The sequence below is a fragment of the Ochotona curzoniae genome, unplaced genomic scaffold (genome assembly GCF_017591425.1).
Source record: "Ochotona curzoniae isolate NIBS_2020 unplaced genomic scaffold, NIBS_Ocur_1.0 contig_3819, whole genome shotgun sequence".
Taxonomy (NCBI): Eukaryota; Metazoa; Chordata; class Mammalia; order Lagomorpha; family Ochotonidae; genus Ochotona; species Ochotona curzoniae.
Window position 1 is genome coordinate 40,276,719 of NW_024466004.1, and position 19,338 is coordinate 40,296,056.

Consider the following 19,338-nt stretch of genomic DNA (forward strand, 5'->3'; position numbering starts at 1 on the left):
GCACAGCTTAGAAACCTGCCCCAAGCAGAAGAATCTGCCAACCAGAAGCGCAATGACCAAGAGCAAAAGAAGAGACAAAGGCACAATGAATATTACTGAAAACTCCCTTGCAAAGGAGCAAAACCCTTTGCCAACCTCAGAGTTAACTGAGGAAGACATCAAGAAAATGGGAGACACAGAATTCAGAAAACTCATTTTAAAGATTCTGATCAACAATGAGAAGCTCATGCAAGAGTTCAAAGAATTTAAGGAAGCAATAAAGCAAATCAAGGCTGATATATCAGAAATTAAGAACACAGTAGAGCAAATTAAAAGTACAGTGGAGAGTCTCCAAAATAGAATGAAGCAAGCAGAAGAAAGAATCTCAGAATTGGCAGATATCTCCTGTCACCAGGGGGAAGCCAACAAAAAGTTGGAAGCAGAGCTGGATCAGGCCAAAAAAAGTATTCAGAATTGAAAGACACTATTAAGAGGCCAAATATAAGGGTTATGGGAGTCCCAGAAGGTGCAGAAAGAGAAGCTGGGTTTGCAAATCTATTTAATGAAATAATCAAGGAAAATTTCCCTAATCTAGAGAAATAATTGGGAAACAACATCCAGGAGGGGCACAGAACTCCCAACAGGCCTGATCAAAAGAGATCTTCACCAAGACACATGATCATCAAGCTCTCTTCAATTGAACATAAGGAAAAGATCCTTAAATGTGCACGTGAAAAACATCAATTGACATATAAAGGAATGCCAACTAAACTCACAGGAGATCTCTCACAGGAAACTCTACAGGCAAGAAGAGAATGGAGTGACATATTCCAGATTCTGAAAGAAAAAAATTGTAGGCCTAGGATAATAGATCCAGGAAAGCTTTCTTTTGTCTTTGAAAATGAAATAAAATTCTTCCACAGTAAAGAAAAGTTAAAAGAATTTGCCTCTTCCAAACCTGCCCTACAAAGGATACTTCAAGATGTTCTCTTGACAGAAGTGAAGAATAGCACCTACCAAAACCAAAGGCAAACGGGAAGAACATCCCAGTAAAATGACATCAGAAGACTAAACCAATGAACAACCCATTCCTAAAATGACAGGACCAAAGTACCACCCATACATATTAAACTCTGAATTTAAATGGCTTAGGCTCAAGTAAACATCATAGATTAGTAGACTGGATTAAAAAACAAAACCCATCTATTTATTGTCTAGAAGAGACACACTTCACCAACAAAAAATCAGCGGAAACTATATCTCATGCATTTTGATGTTTTTGGTTAGTTTCATCTCTTCAAAACACTTTCTTCTGATTAAATCATTCAATGACTCATAGATCATGCAGTGGCATCATTTTCTTCAGGGAGGTTCTTGATTTTCATTTCTTCAGCTACACGTTAGTCGTTAAGTAGCATGTTATTTAACTTCTTGGTGTTGTTCATTTCTCTTTCTTCCTGATGTTGATTTTGTTTTGCGGCTTTTCATATAAGGGGATGCATAGTAGCTGTGTAATGGAGACTGTCATATCTAGTAACATGTCATTTAACTTCATGGCATTGTAAATTTCTATTTTTCTTGCTATTGTTGATTTTGTATTATGACTTTTCATTTAAGGGGATGTATAGTAGCTGTAAAATGGAGACTAACATCCAGATGTGAGGATACAATGTAGTATGCATTTCTACTTCCAGACAAAGATGGACTTTCAATGAAACTGTTTACTATATCTTGACAATAGGATGCTGGACCCTCTGCCATTGTCCATGCCCACAATGATGGACATATGACTGTGTATGAAGAACTATATTTTAGTAATGATATAGAGGAACTAGGTGTGGGGGAGGGAATTGGGGAAGGGATAAGGGAAATGCCAGGAGCCTATGGAACTGTATCATAAAATAATAATAATAATAAAATGTAAAAAAAAAAAATGCAATCAATATTCAACCAAGGCTTTCCTACAATATTATCACAGAAAGTTTAGTAAAATAAATATGGCTGAGTAAGGTGAATATTTTTGGCTTTATACAACAAGCAAAAGTGGAGCATCAGTCAGACTTGAATATTGAATCTAGTTATAAAAAATAACTCCAACCATGCTATAAATTTCTATCATCCATTTATTATTATTTATTAGTATTTATTATTATTCTTTAATGTTTCCTTCCTTAATTTTCTTTAATATACAAACTTCTTTGCCTTTTCTAGATTCATCTATTTTCTTCTGCAATACTTACCAAAAACAAAAAGTAGCAAGCAGTCCAATAAAGACAGCAAGTATTACACTCAGTATTTTCCAAACTCAGACTAACATAATTGGCTGTTTAACCCATTATAATGGCTTCTTCTGACAAATTACTGAATAATTCCAAAAAAGATCATTACTTGTGAATTAGAAGCATCAATGACTAAAGTCTGAAACTATTTTCAAATACACTATAATTGAGTTTCAAAGTCATTGACATTTTAACTTTTCAGGCTACCAGGTTTTTGTTTGTTTGTTTGTTCATTTGTTTTTTCAGGGGGATGGGAGTCATAATAACCTTCCCGTTATATAACACCCATCATTTTCTTACACAACTTGGATCCTGGATCCTAACAAAAAATCTAACTTCCCCAAGTAGAGGACTTCCTTTTTCCTTTTTTTTTTTTTTTTTTTTGACTGGGAAGGAAGATTTTAAAACAGATGGGGAGACAGAGAGAAGAGAAAAGAACTTCCATCCTCTGGTTTACTCCCCAAAAGTCCCCACGGCCAGAGCTAAGTTGATCTGAAGCCAGCAGCTTCTTCTAGGTCTGCCATAAAGGTGCAGAATCCCAAGGCTTTGGACCATCCTCTACGGCTTTCCCAGGCCACAAGCACGGAATTGGGAGGCGAAGTGGAGCAGCCAGAAATCAAAATAGCACCCATATGGCATCTTAGCACATGCAAGGCAAGGATTTAGCCACTGAACCATCACACTGGGCCCAAAGACTTCTCTCTTGAAACTATTAATTCTCCCATTGTTCAGGTCCCACAGGAGCACTGTAACCTGTTCTCCCATACTCTCACTGCTTTCTCCATCTCTTTCCAAATGCTCTTTCATTTAGACTAATTTCAACTGGCCACAGCCCTCAGCTCTCCACTGTGGTTAATGGCAGAGTAAATCTCAAAAACTGCCCTCCTTACTGGTGAAGACAGAGTTACATAACATTGTAAGATAACATCCAAAGTTGCTAGAACTCTGAGTCTTTCATATGCTTGCTCCTGATAATCTGGAATTAGGACCCCTGTGTTACAGCACAGCAAGAAAAACTAACACCTGCAATGCCAGCACCCTACTTAAGCACCAGCTCCCATCCTGTCTGCTCCACTTCCAATTTAGCTCTCCACTAATGGCCTAGAAAAAGCAGTGGATGCCTAATTATTTAGGTTCCTACCACACATTTGAGATCCACATGAAGCTCCCTGGTTCCAGTCTTCAGACTGGCTCAACACTGCTTGCTGCAGCCACCTGAGGAATGAGCCAGAGGATGCAAGATCTCTCTCTCTTTGAAACAACAACTTTCAAAATAAATAAATAAATAAATAAGCCTTTCCCATGAACTCCTAGGCACACAAGGAATCATGAAGACCATCTTGAGAGACAATAAGAAGGCCAATACAAATAAAAGGAAAACGGCAAACATGACTAATCATGAAAGAGTGAAAACCAGGTTCTCATCATTTTCCAAGTCCAGGATCCAGTACTGTTTAGAAATCTGCCCTTCTATGCCTATGTTGGTTTTACCTACCGATTCATAACACAAATTCTCCCTTATGTTTAAGCTAGTATGAGTTATTCTCTGCTATTTGCAACCAAAGAGCCTACACTATTCATCTATTAAAGGACAGTCAGCAAAGGCAGTCAATCCTTCTCACTACTGTAACCTCCACTTGCGCTCAGCTACCCTGACTCATCAAACAAAAGCATCATGTCAAGGTCCAGTGAACTTCACCCACCTTAAACAATCTTCTCTATGGTCAAAAATAATCACTTACTCAAAAAAGTTCAGTTAAAAGATCAAGAGAAGAAAAACTAAAAGAATCCACAGGAGATTCACATATTAGGTAACTGACAGATTAAAAAAAGCTGTAATTTGTTCAAAAATCTGAAGAACTTGAGAAGTGAAAAACACTTTTAAAATCAAATATAGGAGCAGTCATTATGGCACAATGGGTTAAGCCACCACTTAGGGTGCCTGCATCCCACATCACAGTGCAGGTTCAAGTCCCAGCTTCACTGCTTCCGATGCAACTCCCTGCTGAAGTATCTCAGAAGAGAGCACACAAGAAGGCCCAAGTCCTTGGTCCCTGCCTCCCATGTAGAGAACTATATACTGTTTATGGCTAATTTGTTTTGCCTGATATCGTTCTGGCTATTTTGTCCATTTGGGAACTGAAATAGCCTATGTTAAAACCCACTCTCCACACCCATCTCTCTGTATTTCAAGTAAATTTTAAAACAAATCAAATGGAAATTGCAGAAGAGAAAACAAGTACAATTAAGTATTTGTTGGATGTTTCGTAGACAAAACTAACAGAAACTGAAAGATGGGTCAGAAAAAAATTATCCAAACTGCAAAATGAAGAAATGATAACATCATGGAAACTGTTTTAAAATATAGAAAAGAGTAAAAACAGGTTTTTTTCAAAAAAGAAAAGTCTGTTGCATTAAACAGAGCACCGGAGGAAGAGACAAAGAAGAGCTCTGATACAGTATTTAAAAGATCATGGCCTTCTGAGGAGTGTGAACAGGGCAGAACCGGGCCAATCTTGGCCCACCAGTATGTACAGCAGCCAGGCTGGAATGCAGCTCATGCTGGGCTAGGTTGTCATACCTACCAGTATGCATGAGCCAGGGAAAGGAACAGGCTGGGCAGGGATGGATGGGCTGCAGCAAGCACCAGCAACAGCTAGGACTGGGTGCAGCCCAGGACAGGCCAAGCTGCAGCACCCAATGCCAAAGGCCCGGATGGGGGATGGGCTATGCCAAGCTGGGTCAGAATAACTACTAACACCCATAAGATCTGTGGCTGGGAACAGGTCTGATTGGAAAGCTAACGGAACACCACAGCTGGGTGGTGGTTCCCACTGGCAAGCATGAGAGCCAGAATGTGCGCAGCAATCTGGGCTGGACATGACTGCAGTGTCCCTCAGCATGGATATGGACTGGATCTGAGGTGTGCCAGACTGGGCTTCACTCTGGCACCCACTGGTGCTCGTGACAGCCAGGGTGGGTGCTGGATGGGCCAGGCTAGGTCTCAGTTCCCACTGAACCTACTTGAGAGCTGTGTCTAGGAGGGGACCAGGTGTGGCTAGGCTACAACACTCAACAGTAAGAACTAGAATTGGGTGTGAGCCAGTTGAGTAAAGTCGCTATTCCTGCCAGCACAAGAGGTAGAACTAAGTCAGGCTGGGCCAAGGACTTACCAATGTGTGTGAGTTCTGCCACTGGGAGGAAATCCAGCGAGGAGCTTGGGGAACTCCTTTGTCAGGACACAGTCCCTTTAGGTAAGCACAAAAACTAAGCAAGGAACAGCCCAGACCAGGCCAGGCTGTATTACCTGCCAGCATATGTGTGGCTCAAGTCTGGGTGTAGATAGCTAATAAAACTCACTGGCAGATCTGAGAAACAGGATGGGGTACAGTATTGGCCAGGCCAGGCCTTTACACCAGCCAGTTCACATTAGGGCCAGGATTGGGGGCTAGGCTAGGCTGTATCACCCACCAGTATGAGCTAGAACTGCAGGCAGACTGAGCTGGACCAGGATACCGCATCCATCGGTATCCAATGCCAAGGTGAAGCGGACCATGCCCAACTCGGCTGCAGAACCCACCAGCACACGCGAGACATGGGTAGGAGGATACAAGCATGGTGAGAGGTGCTACAGAGGGTGGGAAGGGTCCTCTGTTGGGCCACGGCAGCCATTGGTGAGCATGAGAGCTCGGACCCAGGGCAGACCAGGCCAGGAAGGGCCACAACACCTATTGTCCTGCATATGACCAAGGTTAGAGAGAAAGCCAGGCTGGGCTAACTGACTGTATCCTCTGGTGCACACATAAACTAGAGTAAGTGCAGGTTGGCTGGATTTTGCCGCCACATTAGCTGGTGGGTGCTGAGACTTGGAGGAAATCCTGTCAAGTTAGACCACAGAATCATCTGGAAAGTGCAAGATTCAGGATTGGGAGTGGGCCCTATAAGAAAATTGTGGGCACTTCTCTGATGGGCAGTCAGTCACACTGGTGAGCATGGGAACCAGGGCTGGGGGCAGGCCTGGCTAGACAGGCAGTGGCACCCACCAGCATGAATGCAGGCTGGAGAGTGGGGTTGGTTGAGCTAAGCTAAGCTTCAATGCCCATTGACATGTACAAGAGCTGAATGAGAGGTAGAACAGACTGGACCAGTCTACTGCACATAATGGCAAACACATGAACCAAAGCTTGGGGGTGGGGCACCTACTAAGGGTTATTGGGGGTCTCTGACTAGGCTGCAGTTCCTGCTAGTGTACATGAGGGCCAAGTGTGTGGTAGGCTAGGTTGTGCTGGGATGCAGCACCTACTGCTTTACAAAAGAGATGGGGCTAGGATCCAGCAGTGTGGCCTAGCGGCTAAAGTCCTCGCCTCAAACGTACTGGGATCCCATATGGGCACCAGTTTTAATCCCGGCAACTCCACTTCCCATCCAGCTCCCTGCTTGTGGCCTGGAAAAGCAGTTGAGGATGGCCAAAAGCCTTGGGAGGATGGCCCAAAGCCTGCACCCACGTGGGAATCCTGGAAGAGGCTCCTGGCTTAGGAACAGCTCAGCTTCAGCCACTGCAGTCACTTGGGGAGTGATCATCAGACCGAAGATCTTCCTTTCTGTCTCTCCTCCTCTCTGTATATCTGACTTTACAATAACAATGAGTACATCTTTTTAAAAAAAATTTTTTTAAAAAGAGAGAGATGGGGCTAGAGACCAACCCAACAATTGGAACTACCAGTCTATGTGTAGGCTGAGGTGGGTGATGGACTGAGCCAGTCCCTATACTGACAAGCACGCATGAGTCAGGTCTGGAATCACTTCAGACAAGGTTTCTTTGGGGCTCCTCCTCCCACCCCCAGCTGAACTGCTGACTCAGAACTCCAACCATGGGGAGAATCACAGGAGCTGTGGTCTGACCCTGGAGTGCATGTGTCAGAATTGGGTCTGCTCAATGCTTAGAGCAGTGGGATGGCATGCCTAGATGCACACAGAGGATATGGCAGTCCACTGAGGCCTGCAGAGGACATCTGATACCAGTACAGAAGAATGAGGACAGAACAAATTGGTTAACTACTCCAGCCAATCGTGGACAACAAATATCTGGCAAATGGAGACTCTAAAGTGGACTAGGTCAGCCAGTGAACCTTGGAATGATTTTCTCTCCCTTGGATCTGCAAGATCAACAGCATTTCAGAGTTATTGAAAGCACTTGAGCAGAACCCTCTGAGCATGTTCCAAATCGGGGACCCTGGGTTGATATCGAGTGGTCATTCTCCAACCCCGGGCACTGAGGTGGTTGAGAAGTTGAGAGTGGCTTCTCCCCCTATGTTTACCCTTCCCTAAGATACAGGAATCAAGAAAAAAAATATTAGAAACAATAATCACACCCCACATTCCCTTAATCCCCTGTCCTTCCACCATAATCAACTATGTAAACATTCCCACCTTAATCAACTATGTAAACATTCCCACCTTAATCAACTATGCAAACATCATCAAAAAATATATCTTAAAAAGATCATGGCTAAGAATGGTGTAAACTACAATAAAAAGAAAAATCCAGTCACAGATTCAAGAATCTCTACAGACACAAAGGAGGATAAAAACAGAGAACAACAAGGAGCAATATAATAGTAAAACTGCTAGGGAAAGAAACAGCCATCAGGCAACAGGAAGACAGCTGACTTCTCACAGAAATGGATTCTGCAATGGGATCTTCAAAGTGCTAGGAAAAAGTAACTGCCAAGCACCTAGGTTTCAACAGTCAGCAGAAATGCTCTTCAAAATGACATTAAAAAAAGACATTTTCACACAAATACTAAGAGAACGTGTCACAGCAGACCACATAAAAGGAAACACCACAGGAGTGCTTCAGTTGGGAGAGAAAATGACTCCAAATGGAACCACAAAAATAGAAGAAAAATTAAGAAGAATATCAGAAAGGTTAAAGTATGTAGGTAACATCTAATGAATATTAATTAACTGTATAAAATAATAATGGTATTATTAAGACCCTAAAATATAGAAAATTAAAATATACAAAGTCAAAAAAAGCAGGAAGAGGTAAATCACAAAGGTTCTAAGATTCTTATATTGTCTAAAATGTGGTTAAAGTATTCATACCAGCCTTCACCAAATCAAAGATGTATACTGAAATATTAGATGACCACTAAAATACCCGTAAACAAATACATCACTCACAAGCAATGAAGAGGGTGATAGAATAACAAAGCCAACCATACAGATAAGAAGGGAAAATAAAATGGAATTTCCCAACAAGGAAAAATAAAAGACAGCTAAATTTAAAGTAAAATGGCCATTAGCTATAGACAACTGCCGAGGTTGCCTTGCACATACACAAGTGTTACACTGCTAGGAGAAAAGCAACCAGTAGTTGGCAGGAATTCTGGTCCTGGTTAATGCCAAGTTTGTCTTACTAATACCAGTACACCAGCATAGTTGTTTATTCTTTTTTTTAAAAACATAATAAGTGGGGAAGGCAAGGAACTCCAGGCCAAAACATGCCATCTCGGCCTCCCAGATTAAGGGGCTGCAGATCGCCTGAGGAACGGGGTCCTAGCGATATACTAGCGTGGGGGTCACTGAGGGCATGTTTGACCAGGGAGGAATGACTTCTGGGGTCTCAAACACTGTGGGAGATTGCCCCTTGGACCTCCGCCTCCTAGCCCAAATGGCAGGCCACAGGCATATGGCACGGTGTGCCCTTGGCTAACAGAACCCAACATGGTCTGTTCACTGGGCATGCAGTGAGAGCGGTGGGCTGCACCCCAGTATCTCTTAACTACTCTGCTAGGACTTCCTTTATAAATAACTCTAGGAAGTCAAATGTTACACTCATCCTGGCTTTCAGCACCTAAGGTGTCTGCCCTAAGACGCAACTTCCTATGCTTCCTGACCTCTAACTTCACTGAAGTTATTAGCCAGTCACAATGTTGTTGTTGACTGAAGTCCTGTTGGGAACCACCCTTCTGCCTGCCTCCTTCTCCTATATAAGTTTGTGACTTCTCTCAAGCACACAGACATCCTTCACCACCAGTTAGCCTCCAGTGTTTCTGCTGCAGAAGAGTACTGTCGCCTCACCCCTTGGTGGTCTCGGGGCCTGCTGGACAGAAGATCTCCAAGAAAACATATGTCTCACACAAGAGAAAAAAAAAACTGAAACATAAATGTTCCACCTACCCTCCTCCATACCCGACCCTTCCCACCCTAATCAGAGGTCCACGTAGGCATGCATCTCTCTCAACTATGTAAATAATATTTACATAGTTAAAAACAATATTTTAAAAATTTAAATATGTAAATAAAATGGCAAAAATATGTTGACCAGATAAATAAAAACCAGCAATATGATACCTGTAAGAAACAAACCTTAGGAGATGATACTGTGGGCAAAGTCATCAGTTGTGACGCTGGCATCAGTATCTAAGTGCCAGATCAAGGTCCAGCTATCCCATAATTTCGACTCAACTTCCTGCCAATGGGTCTGTGAAGGCAGCAGATAATGGCCCGAGAACTTGTCTCCCTGCCACCCATGTAGGAGACCCAGATGGAGTCTGTGATAAACAGCCTGGTCTAGCCTTGGCTCTTTTAGGTATTTGGAGAGTAAATTGGAATGGAATCACTCTCATTCTCTCTCTCTTGTTCCTTCCCCCTCTCTCTGTCATTCTGTCTTTCAAATAAATAATTCCTTTGGGAAAAAAAAAAAAAGAAAGAAATACACCTTAAGGAACAAATAAAAATGAGAAGTAAAAAGATAGTTCAGTGTGTTAGCGTAATGGCTAAATTCTCGCTTTGCATGCTCCAGGATCCCATATGGGCACCAGCTGATGTTCCAGTTCACGTCCCAGCTGCTCCACTTCCCATCCAGCTCCCTGCCTGTGCCCTCAGAAAGCAGTGGAGGATATCCCAAAGCTTTGGAATCCTGCACCCGCATGGAAGACCCAGAAGAAATTCCTGTCTCCTGGCTTTGGATCAGCTCAGCTCCAGGCATGTGGCCGCTTGCGGAGTGAACCAGCAGATGGAGGATCTTTCTGCATTTCTTCCACTCTTAATAAATCTTCCTTTCCAATAAAAATAAGTAAATCTTAAAAAAGATAGATGAAAGATACTTCTAACACTATCAAAAAGACATCCAAAAGTTCGTGCAACTACACTAGTAATGTGCAATAATGCTGGACATTATAACACATATCTGCACGTATCAAGTAGTAGCAACTCAAAATATATTAACAGAAAAATCTGATATAACTTCAAAGAGCAATAAGTAAATTGATAATGAAGGTAGAAGTCTTAAAAACATTTCTCTTAGTATCCAACAATACCAAACAGATTTCCTAGTTATGCAATTTACTAACTTCAGACACCTCAATCCCAGAAGCAATAATTAGCTTCAAATAGTGATTAGATTTAAAAATAAGTTCTTTCAGGCCTGGCGCGGTGGCGCAAGTGGTTAAAGGTCCTCGCCTTGCACACCCGGGATCCCATATGGGCGCCAGTTCTAATCCCGGCAGCCCCGCTTCCCTTCCAGCTCCCTGCCTGTGGCCTGGGAAAGCAGTCGAGGACGGCCCAAAGCTTTGGGAACCTGCACCCGCGTGGGAGACCCAGAAGAGGCTCCTGGCTTCGGATCGGCATAGTATCGGCCCGTTGCGCTCACTTGGGGAGTGAATCATCGGATGGAAGATCTTCCTCTCTGTCTCTCCTCTCTGTATATCCGCCTTTCCAATGAAAAAATAATAAAATAAATAAATAAATAAATAAATAAATAAAAGTTCTTTCAGGGTTGTTCCCCTTTTTCAAAGTTATTTATAATTAACTTGCTCTTAAAATTGGAAATGTGTAAATAAAATAAAAGTGTTTTTTCAAACAAAAACTTAAATAAATAAATAAACAAATATATGATCTACATAAAATAATGAAGGTGTTTCCTTCTCAACCAGGGAACCTTGACCTCTGAATAGATAAACAGTGATGTGTGCTGCTCCTGCATTCAGACTCGCCGTAACCACACCCTTCAGCCTATACCAAACACTGATATGTGCACTTTTCTTTTGACAGTTCTCTTGCACCAAAGCCAAGGCCATAATCTCATATGTTCCTGTTGGTCCTTTTATATCTAGAAGACTAATTACAGTGAGCTAGAAAGGAAATAAGTCTTCTTGCTTCATCTTTATGGAAAGCATTAAAAAAACACTACCATACGGATTCTGGGGAAAGCAGAGTTCATACATAAGTTATTTTAACTGTGACCATTTGTACAGTAATAATAAAAGTCTTCATTAGCTATTCACAAACTATCTACCCATATTTTGCAGAAATATTAATAATAAATTCAAAATCTAATAATGTCTAGTTCTTTGATTTAACTCAGAAACAAAATTCATTCACACAACTGCAGTTCTTTCCTCTTAAAAAAAAAAAAAAAAAAAAAGGAGTATGACTGTTAAGAATCTAAACCGAATGGCGGCCAGTGTTGTGGTATGGCCACAAGTTCAAATACTGATTTTCCACTTCCAATCCAGCTCCCTGCTGCTGCAGCTGGAAAACCAGCAGAAGACGGACCAAGTGTTTGGGTCCTTGCACCCTAGTGGGAAATCCAGATAGAGTTTAGGTCTCCAGGCTTTATCCTTGCCCAGCACTGGCCAATGCAGCCACTTCGAGAGTGAACCAGCAGACTGCAGATCTGTCTCTCTTCCTCTCTCTCCATAACTCTGCCTTTCAAATAAATAAACCTAAACAAGGAAGGGAGCAATGAAGAAAGCAGAGGAGGAGGAAGGGAGAAAGAGATGGAGGGAAAGAAGAAACAAAAGAAGGAAGAACAGCCAGAATGAAGCAACCTTACAAATCTAGCTAAAGAAACTCAATCAACATTCCATTTTTATCCCTCTCAATAAGCTTGCAGAAGACAGAAACTATTATAAACTTATTTTAGCATTACCAGTTTCAACCGTTCTTTTCTCCTTTTGCCAAAGGAAGCACTTGATCCAGGTTCTGATTCCTTTTTTCCATCCTCTTCCTCATCTTCATCTTCATCATCTTCAAAACACCAATCTGGCAACAGAGGTGGGGGTGGTGCTTCTTCTATATCACCATAGCGCCGAAAGAGTTCCTTCAAATAATCACCCTTATAGATTCCTGGTGGTCTGGCTTGGGCGAAAGTAGCAACTGCTGCTTCAATACTACAGAAAACAAACAGCATACAATTCCTTCTCCATTCTCCACTTAAACAGTCAACACAATACATTTATTACATTGAAGGGAACATAGAAAGTATAAGTTTATAAAAATGGACAAACCATGGTTCTCATTATGAAGGCAATCAATCTTTGAAGAGACATTGTAACTCTGAAACAGTTTTAATGTGACATATGCTGATCATTCCTAAACTGCTATGAGATTTAGGAGAGCTAGGTAGGATTGGAGAGGAATTTAAACAAAGCCTTGAAAGAACAGCAGTCACAGCAATACAAACAGCAATGTGCACAAACGTGAAAGCATGCTGGCTTTGTAGGCGCAGGCACCAATGTCAGCTGGGCCATGCCAAGATAGGCTGAGTCACAAAGAGAAACCAGGATTAGGGTATACTGCATCTGAGTGGTAACAGCTAGAAAGCGCATGCAGGTGCCAATCCTGGCATCCCAAGAGCGCTGGTTTGAGTTCTGGCTATTCTGCTTTCAATTCAAAACATGTTCCAAGTACTTGGGACCCTGTCTCATATGTGGGAGACCTAAACAGAGTTCCAGGCTCCTGACTTCTCAGGACACTATGGCCACTGGGAAATGAACCTGCAGATGGAAGATCTCTCTACATCTCTCCTTCCCTCTGCTACTCTAGCTTTCAAATAATAAATAAATAAATCTAACAAAAGAGAGGCAGACAGGAAGGAAGGAAAGAAGGAGAGATGGAAGGAAGAAATAAATAGTAGAAAACCACTGCGGATACACACAATGAACAATTGATTCTAGCTTATTCCATCAAGAAAGGACCTACTATGTGAAAGACTTTGTAGACATAAAAAATGATCCACAGTCAATAGTAATATCTCATTTTCTCAAAAAATACAGTAACTACAGTTAATTTCCCAAGACCTATAAATGCACTTCACAAGTAATAGACAGTCAGTAAGAATATGTCAACTGGTCTATACAGAGTTACCTGTCACAAAATTCCTTTCTGTATATCTCAGTATAAGCTTTGCTTCATTTTCAACAGCTACAGAAAGGTACTATTAATGATTACCAAGGCTGAATATAAGCACAAGATACTAGCAGAATTTGTCTGACAATTCTAGAAAACATGAAAAAAATCAGACTGCAAATAAATAGTTTACAGACCTCTTAAGGACTCAACTAAAGTGTTACCTAGTATGAGAAATGGCATTCTAAAAATTCACCGTATTTAAAATGAAAATCATCCTATCAATCATGAATTTACCAAGAACTTAGCAACATAATGGGGCAGGTGTGTGGCCTAGCCCTGACGATCCCTACTGGCACATACACGTCGCACCACAGAGTGCCTGGGTTCATTCTCGGCTCCATTCCTGGGGACAGTCTCCTGCTAATGTGCTCCCTGGGTGTCGGCAGATGACACCCCAAGTTTCCAAGTTGCTATCTTCCACAGGAAAGATCTGGACTCAGTGCCCAGCCTCCAGCTTCAGCCAGGCCCACCTCCAATTTTCGTGGGCATATGGAGAGTAATCTCGCAGGTGGACACTCTCTCACTCACTTGTTCTCTCTCAAGTAAATAAATTTTAAATTATAAAATTATCTTTTGAGATAGCAATATAAAATGCTAAAGCTGAAATATCAGTAAGTCTTTTAACAATCACTAAATATATCCTCTTCCATTATAAAAAGACACAAATACCTCCAATCCATTTTCTCCACCAAAAAGGCACATATGAGGAAGCCAGTGCGATTGAAACCGTGGGTACAATGAACACCTGGAAAATAAAGCAGCTTTGGTTTAAAATTAATGAATCATTTCAAGGGTCACATTTTACCTCAAAATCCCAACTTGTAGTCAAAACATTTCCATCATTTTATAAAATCACATTTTTTAAATCTTAAAACATTATAACCTAGTAACTTCACAATCTAAAATATCAGCTACAAGTTTAAATATACTATATATACATTATATTGGCTTAGGTTACAAATCTTAACTGCCTAGAAAATTCTAACTACTTCTTTTAAAGATTTATTTATTTTTATTGGAAAGTCAGATATACAGAGAGGAGAGGAGACAAAGAGGAAAATCTGCCATCCGTTGATTTACTCAAGTGGCTGCAATGGCTGGAGCTGAGCTGATCTGAAGCCAGGAGCCAGGATCTTCTTCCAGGTCTCCCACGTGGGTGCAAGGTCCCAAGGCCTTGGCCTGTGCTCAACTGCTTCACCAAGCCATAAGCATGAAGCTGGATGGGAAGTGTGGCTACTGGGATTAGAACTGGCACCCATATGGGATCCCGGGAAATGCAAGGAGAGTAATTAAGCAGCTAGGCCTCTGCGCCGGGCCCAATTCCAACCATTTTAAATAAGATCTTCCACTAAAGACATAAGCATACACACAGATATGTCCAATTCACAAATTCAATAAATTTTCCACTCTCCCCTATAGCCAATGGGAAATACTGACAAGTTAGTCAGAAGACAATTTTTATAATACACGAGCAGGCATTCGGTTAGCAGTTAAGACACCCATACCCCACAATGTAATGTCTGGATTCCAAGCTCCAACTCCTGAGTCCAGCTTCCCACAGTGCAGACCTAGCAAGCACCAGGTGACAGTTCTAAGTGAGTCCTCACCACCACAGGGGAGTTCTGGACTGTGTTCCTGCACCCCATGTCAGCCCTAGCTCCACCCTGGCTCAGTGCTGGCCACTGCAGGCAAATTTTTTTCTTTTTTGTCTTTTTGCCTCTCTAACTGTAAATGAATGAGTCAAACAATGGATGAATCTAGAAAATAAAGCATAATAAAGAAATAATGGGAACATCAATTCCTCTAAAAGTTGATGTTAACAGAATGTAATCAACCACAGTTACTGTCTATGGAAAATAATTAATGAATATGTAATACAATAAAAATATTAAAACTGCAACAGTTCTCTAGAAACCAACTGACTGTATCTTTACAATAGCTTTAATTTTTTGAATAAATGCTTATGGGCAGGTACTTGACAGTTAAAATCTGTTTGGGACATCCAACATTCATCCAATGTTCCCAGCAGTATCAAGGTCCACTCTGCTTCCAACCCAGCTTCCTGCTAGTGCCCACCCTGGGAGGCAACTGACTGTTCAAGCACTTGGGTCCCTGCCAGCCACACATAAGGCCAAGAATGACCTCCTAGCTCCTGGTTTCAGCCTACCCTCAGCAGTTGCAAGCATCTAGGGAGTAAACCAACAGACAGAGATGTCTCTTTCTCGCTCTTATACTCCCCTCCCCCAACTCTCTCTGTCACTCCATCTTTCAACTAAACAAAAAATAAACAAATAAACTTTGAAAAATAAAATAACAGCAAGCACTGTGGCACAGTGAGTTAAGTTACCACTTACAATGTCAGCATTCCATATCAGAGAGCTATTCGTAACCCAGCATAGTCACTTCTGATCCAGCTCCCTAATGACCCAAGCAGCCACTGTCACTCTTCTGAAGACAGACAAGGATGGAGTCTGGCTGTTAGTATAAGTCTAGCAATATAACCAAGGCCCAAAGCCTTGGAACCCTGCACCTGCCTGGGAGACCCAGAAGAAGCTCCTGGCTCCTGACTTCAGATTGGCTCATTTCTGGCCGTTGCAGCCGCTTGGGTAATAAACCACGGGATGGAAGATCTTCTTCTCTGAATGTGACTTTCCAATAAAATAAATAAATAAATAAATCTTAAAAAAAAAAAAAAGAAAGAAAGAATAAGTGCATTCCGTAACACCCTCGGACACTCTTTCCCACATTGGGGGTCTCTAACGTGTCATCAAAGAACCAGGCCCCACTCCCGGGTGCTGAGGGTGTTTGACAGCAAGGAGTGTCCCCTCCCTCTACTCCCCTGTTGACAGAGGAGGAAAAAACTGAAACATGTATTCCACTCACCTTCCTCCGTCCCTAAACTTCCCCATCCTAACCAGAGGCCCACACAGGCTCGCACCCTCTCAACTATGTAAACAATATAAGAAAGAAAAAAGGAAGGAAGGAAGGAATGTGCCAATTCAGTAGTAAGTCATGTCAAAGTACCTAATCTAAGAGAGCAAGGCAGGCATCTGGCCCAGCAGTGCGGCCACCAGCCTGGAATGCTTCCACCTCAGGATGCCTTCTTAGGCGTTTTGCCTCTGCCTCCAATTCCAGCTTCCTGCTAACAGACCCTGCAAGGCAGTAAATGATGATGCAAGTAGAAGAGTGCCTGCACCTCTGCGGCAGAATCAGACCTAGTTCTTCTCGACTTCTGACTTCAGCCTGGCCCAGTCACAGATACTGAAGGCATTTGGGGAGGGAGCTACTAAACGGGGGTTCTCTCCCTTCCTGTCAATCAAACAAATAAATAAGCAAAAATGGTTTAAGATTTACTTTTTTGAAAGGAGAGGAGTTAGAGAGAAATCTTCAATTTCCTGATTCACTCCCCAAATGGTCACAACAACGTGGCTGGGAGAAATCCAAGCCAGGAGCCTGAACTCCATCCATGTCTCCAACAGGGATGAAAGAGGTCTAAGCACTTCAGGCCTTCTTCTGTTGCTTTCCCAGGCATAACAGCAAGCGGCTGAATCAGAAGCAGGAACTCAAAAAAGAGCTCAGAGAATACAGCACCACAGGCAGCTACCTAACTCACTGTGACACGATGTCAGCCCCAAGCAAATATTTCTTTTAGTATAATTCCTCTTAATATTCTCTAAAGTGGAAAGGTTAAAGTTCTTAAAGCTTTAGTCTTATTACTCAATTGAATTTCAAAATATTAATGGATAACCCAATTCTAAAAGCAAAATAAGAACTATTAACATACAAATGTTCATCAAAAAAGATCCTACAAGGGAACAGCGCGGTGGCGCAAGTGGTTAAAGGTCCTCGCCTTGCACACCCGGGATCCCATATGGGCGCCAGTTCTATCCCGGCAGCCCCGCTTCCCTTCCAGCTCCCTGCCTGTGGCCCGGGAAGGCAGTCAAGGACAGCCCAAGGCTTTGGGACCCTGCACCCGCGTGGGAGACCCGGAAGAGGCTCCTGGCTTCGGATCGGCATAGTGTCGGCCGTTGCGCTCACTTGGGGAGTGAATCATCGGACGGAAGATCTTCCTCTCTGTCTCTCCTCTCTGTATATCCACCTTTCCAATAAAAAAATAATAAAAATAAATCTTTAAAAAAAAAAAAGATCCTACAGAAAAGCTTGGAAGACAATACATAGATATTAAAATTGCCATTAAATAAGTACTACAGGCTTAAGTATGCCTCTAATGTTTAACAAAGAAGCATTTTTCCAACTGTCTTTATTTTATTATGAGAATAGGTCCATCTAGTGGCAAAGAAAACAGTTTATATCTGATGGCTAGCTTGCTTAACTATTTCAAGGCAACTTGGTTTTTTTTTTTTAAGATTTATTTTATTTTCATTGGAAAGTCAGATATACAGAGAGGAGGAGAGGAAGAGAAGATCTTCCGTTGATTTATACACTCTTCAAGTGGCCGCAACAGCCAGAGCTGCCCCAATGTGAAGCCAGGAGCCAGGAGCCTCTTCCAGGTCTCCCTTGAGGGTGCAGGTCCCAAGGCTTTGGGCCATCCTCAACTGCTTTCCAAGACCACAAGCAAGGAGTTGCATGGGAAACAGAGCTGCCTGAATTAGAACCAGCGCCCATATGGAATCCCAGCACACACAAGATGACTTTAGCCACTAGGCCATTGCGCCAGGCCCTCAAGGCAACTTCTTATTCAGATCTATCTTTATTTATCTAGGCAAGCTAATACAATAAAATAATTTAACATGACATAAGTCAAATTAAGAAAAGACACCAGAAAGAGCATTATGGCAGAAGATTAAGCCACCTCTACCTACAATGCCAGCATCTCATATAGAGAGCCAGCTTAAGTCCTAGCTGCTCTGCTTCCAATCCAGCTACCTGTTAAAGTACCTGGTAAAGCAGCAGATGGTGTGGGTACCTAGGCCCATGCCACCCACATGGGAGACATCGATCAAGCTTTAGGTTCAACCTGGCCAAGCCCCAGCGTAGTGCACATTTGAGAAGTAAACCAGGGAATGGACAATTTCTTTCTCTATCTTTCCTACTTTCTCACTTTGCTTTTTAAATAAACTTTTAAAATTGTATCAATCTCTAACAAGGGAAAGATGAGCTATAGCTATACAAACACAAATGCTATACTTTTTTTTTAAGATTTATTTACTTTTTATTGGAAAGTCAGATATACAGAGAGAAGGAGAGACAGAGAGGAAGATCTTCCGTCCGATGATTCACTCCCCAAGTAAGCACAACGGCCAGTGCTATGTCGATCCGAAGACAGAAACCAGGAACTTCTTCCAGGTCTCCCACATGGGTGCAGGGTCCCAAAGCCTTGGGCCATCCTCAACTGCTTTCCCAGGCCACAAGTAGGGAGCTGGATGGGAAGCAGAGCTGCCAGGATTAGAACCGGCACCCATATGGTATCCCAGCACGTTCAAGGCTAGGACTTTAGCCGCTAGACCACGCCACCGGGCCCAACAAATGCTATACTTATAAACCACAAAGCAGTGGCTTATAAAGGGCTGGTGACAATATACTTTTTTCAATACAGCCTGGCCTCAGTATTTTTAACTTCTTTCTCACTAGCTGGATAAATTTCTAGGACAAAAAAAAAAAATGTATCTGACCAGTGTACGTCAATAGCCCTCCAAGGAACATTAGCAGCATAAGGACATGGCTTGTTAGAACTGGAGAGAAAGTAGCAGCATGTGAAGCCACAGATGCTTCCGAACATCCTTCAAAGCACAGAGAAGCCCCTCACCACGCAGATCTACCAAGTGCAATGTGTCAGCCCACTGAGGCTGAGACACCAGCCCAAATGAGAAAAAAACAAGGACAAACAAGAAACTGAATAATGAAAAATGAAGGCATT

The 19,338-nt window shown here is 42.2% G+C and overlaps 1 protein-coding gene across 4 annotated transcripts in view; it reads right to left on the bottom strand.

The window, feature by feature from the left end:
• Nucleotides 1–19,338, bottom strand: part of RNGTT (RNA guanylyltransferase and 5'-phosphatase) — a 241,884-nt gene that overhangs the window by 204,176 nt on the left and 18,370 nt on the right. For all 4 annotated transcript variants that reach the window (XM_040983758.1, XM_040983756.1, XM_040983757.1 and 1 more), the window contains exons 5-6: nt 14,130–14,205; nt 12,199–12,439 (exon numbers count right to left, since the gene is read on the bottom strand). In XM_040983758.1, the coding sequence (XP_040839692.1) occupies nt 12,199–12,439; nt 14,130–14,205 (317 nt within the window). The remainder of the gene's footprint in view (nt 1–12,198; nt 12,440–14,129; nt 14,206–19,338) is intronic.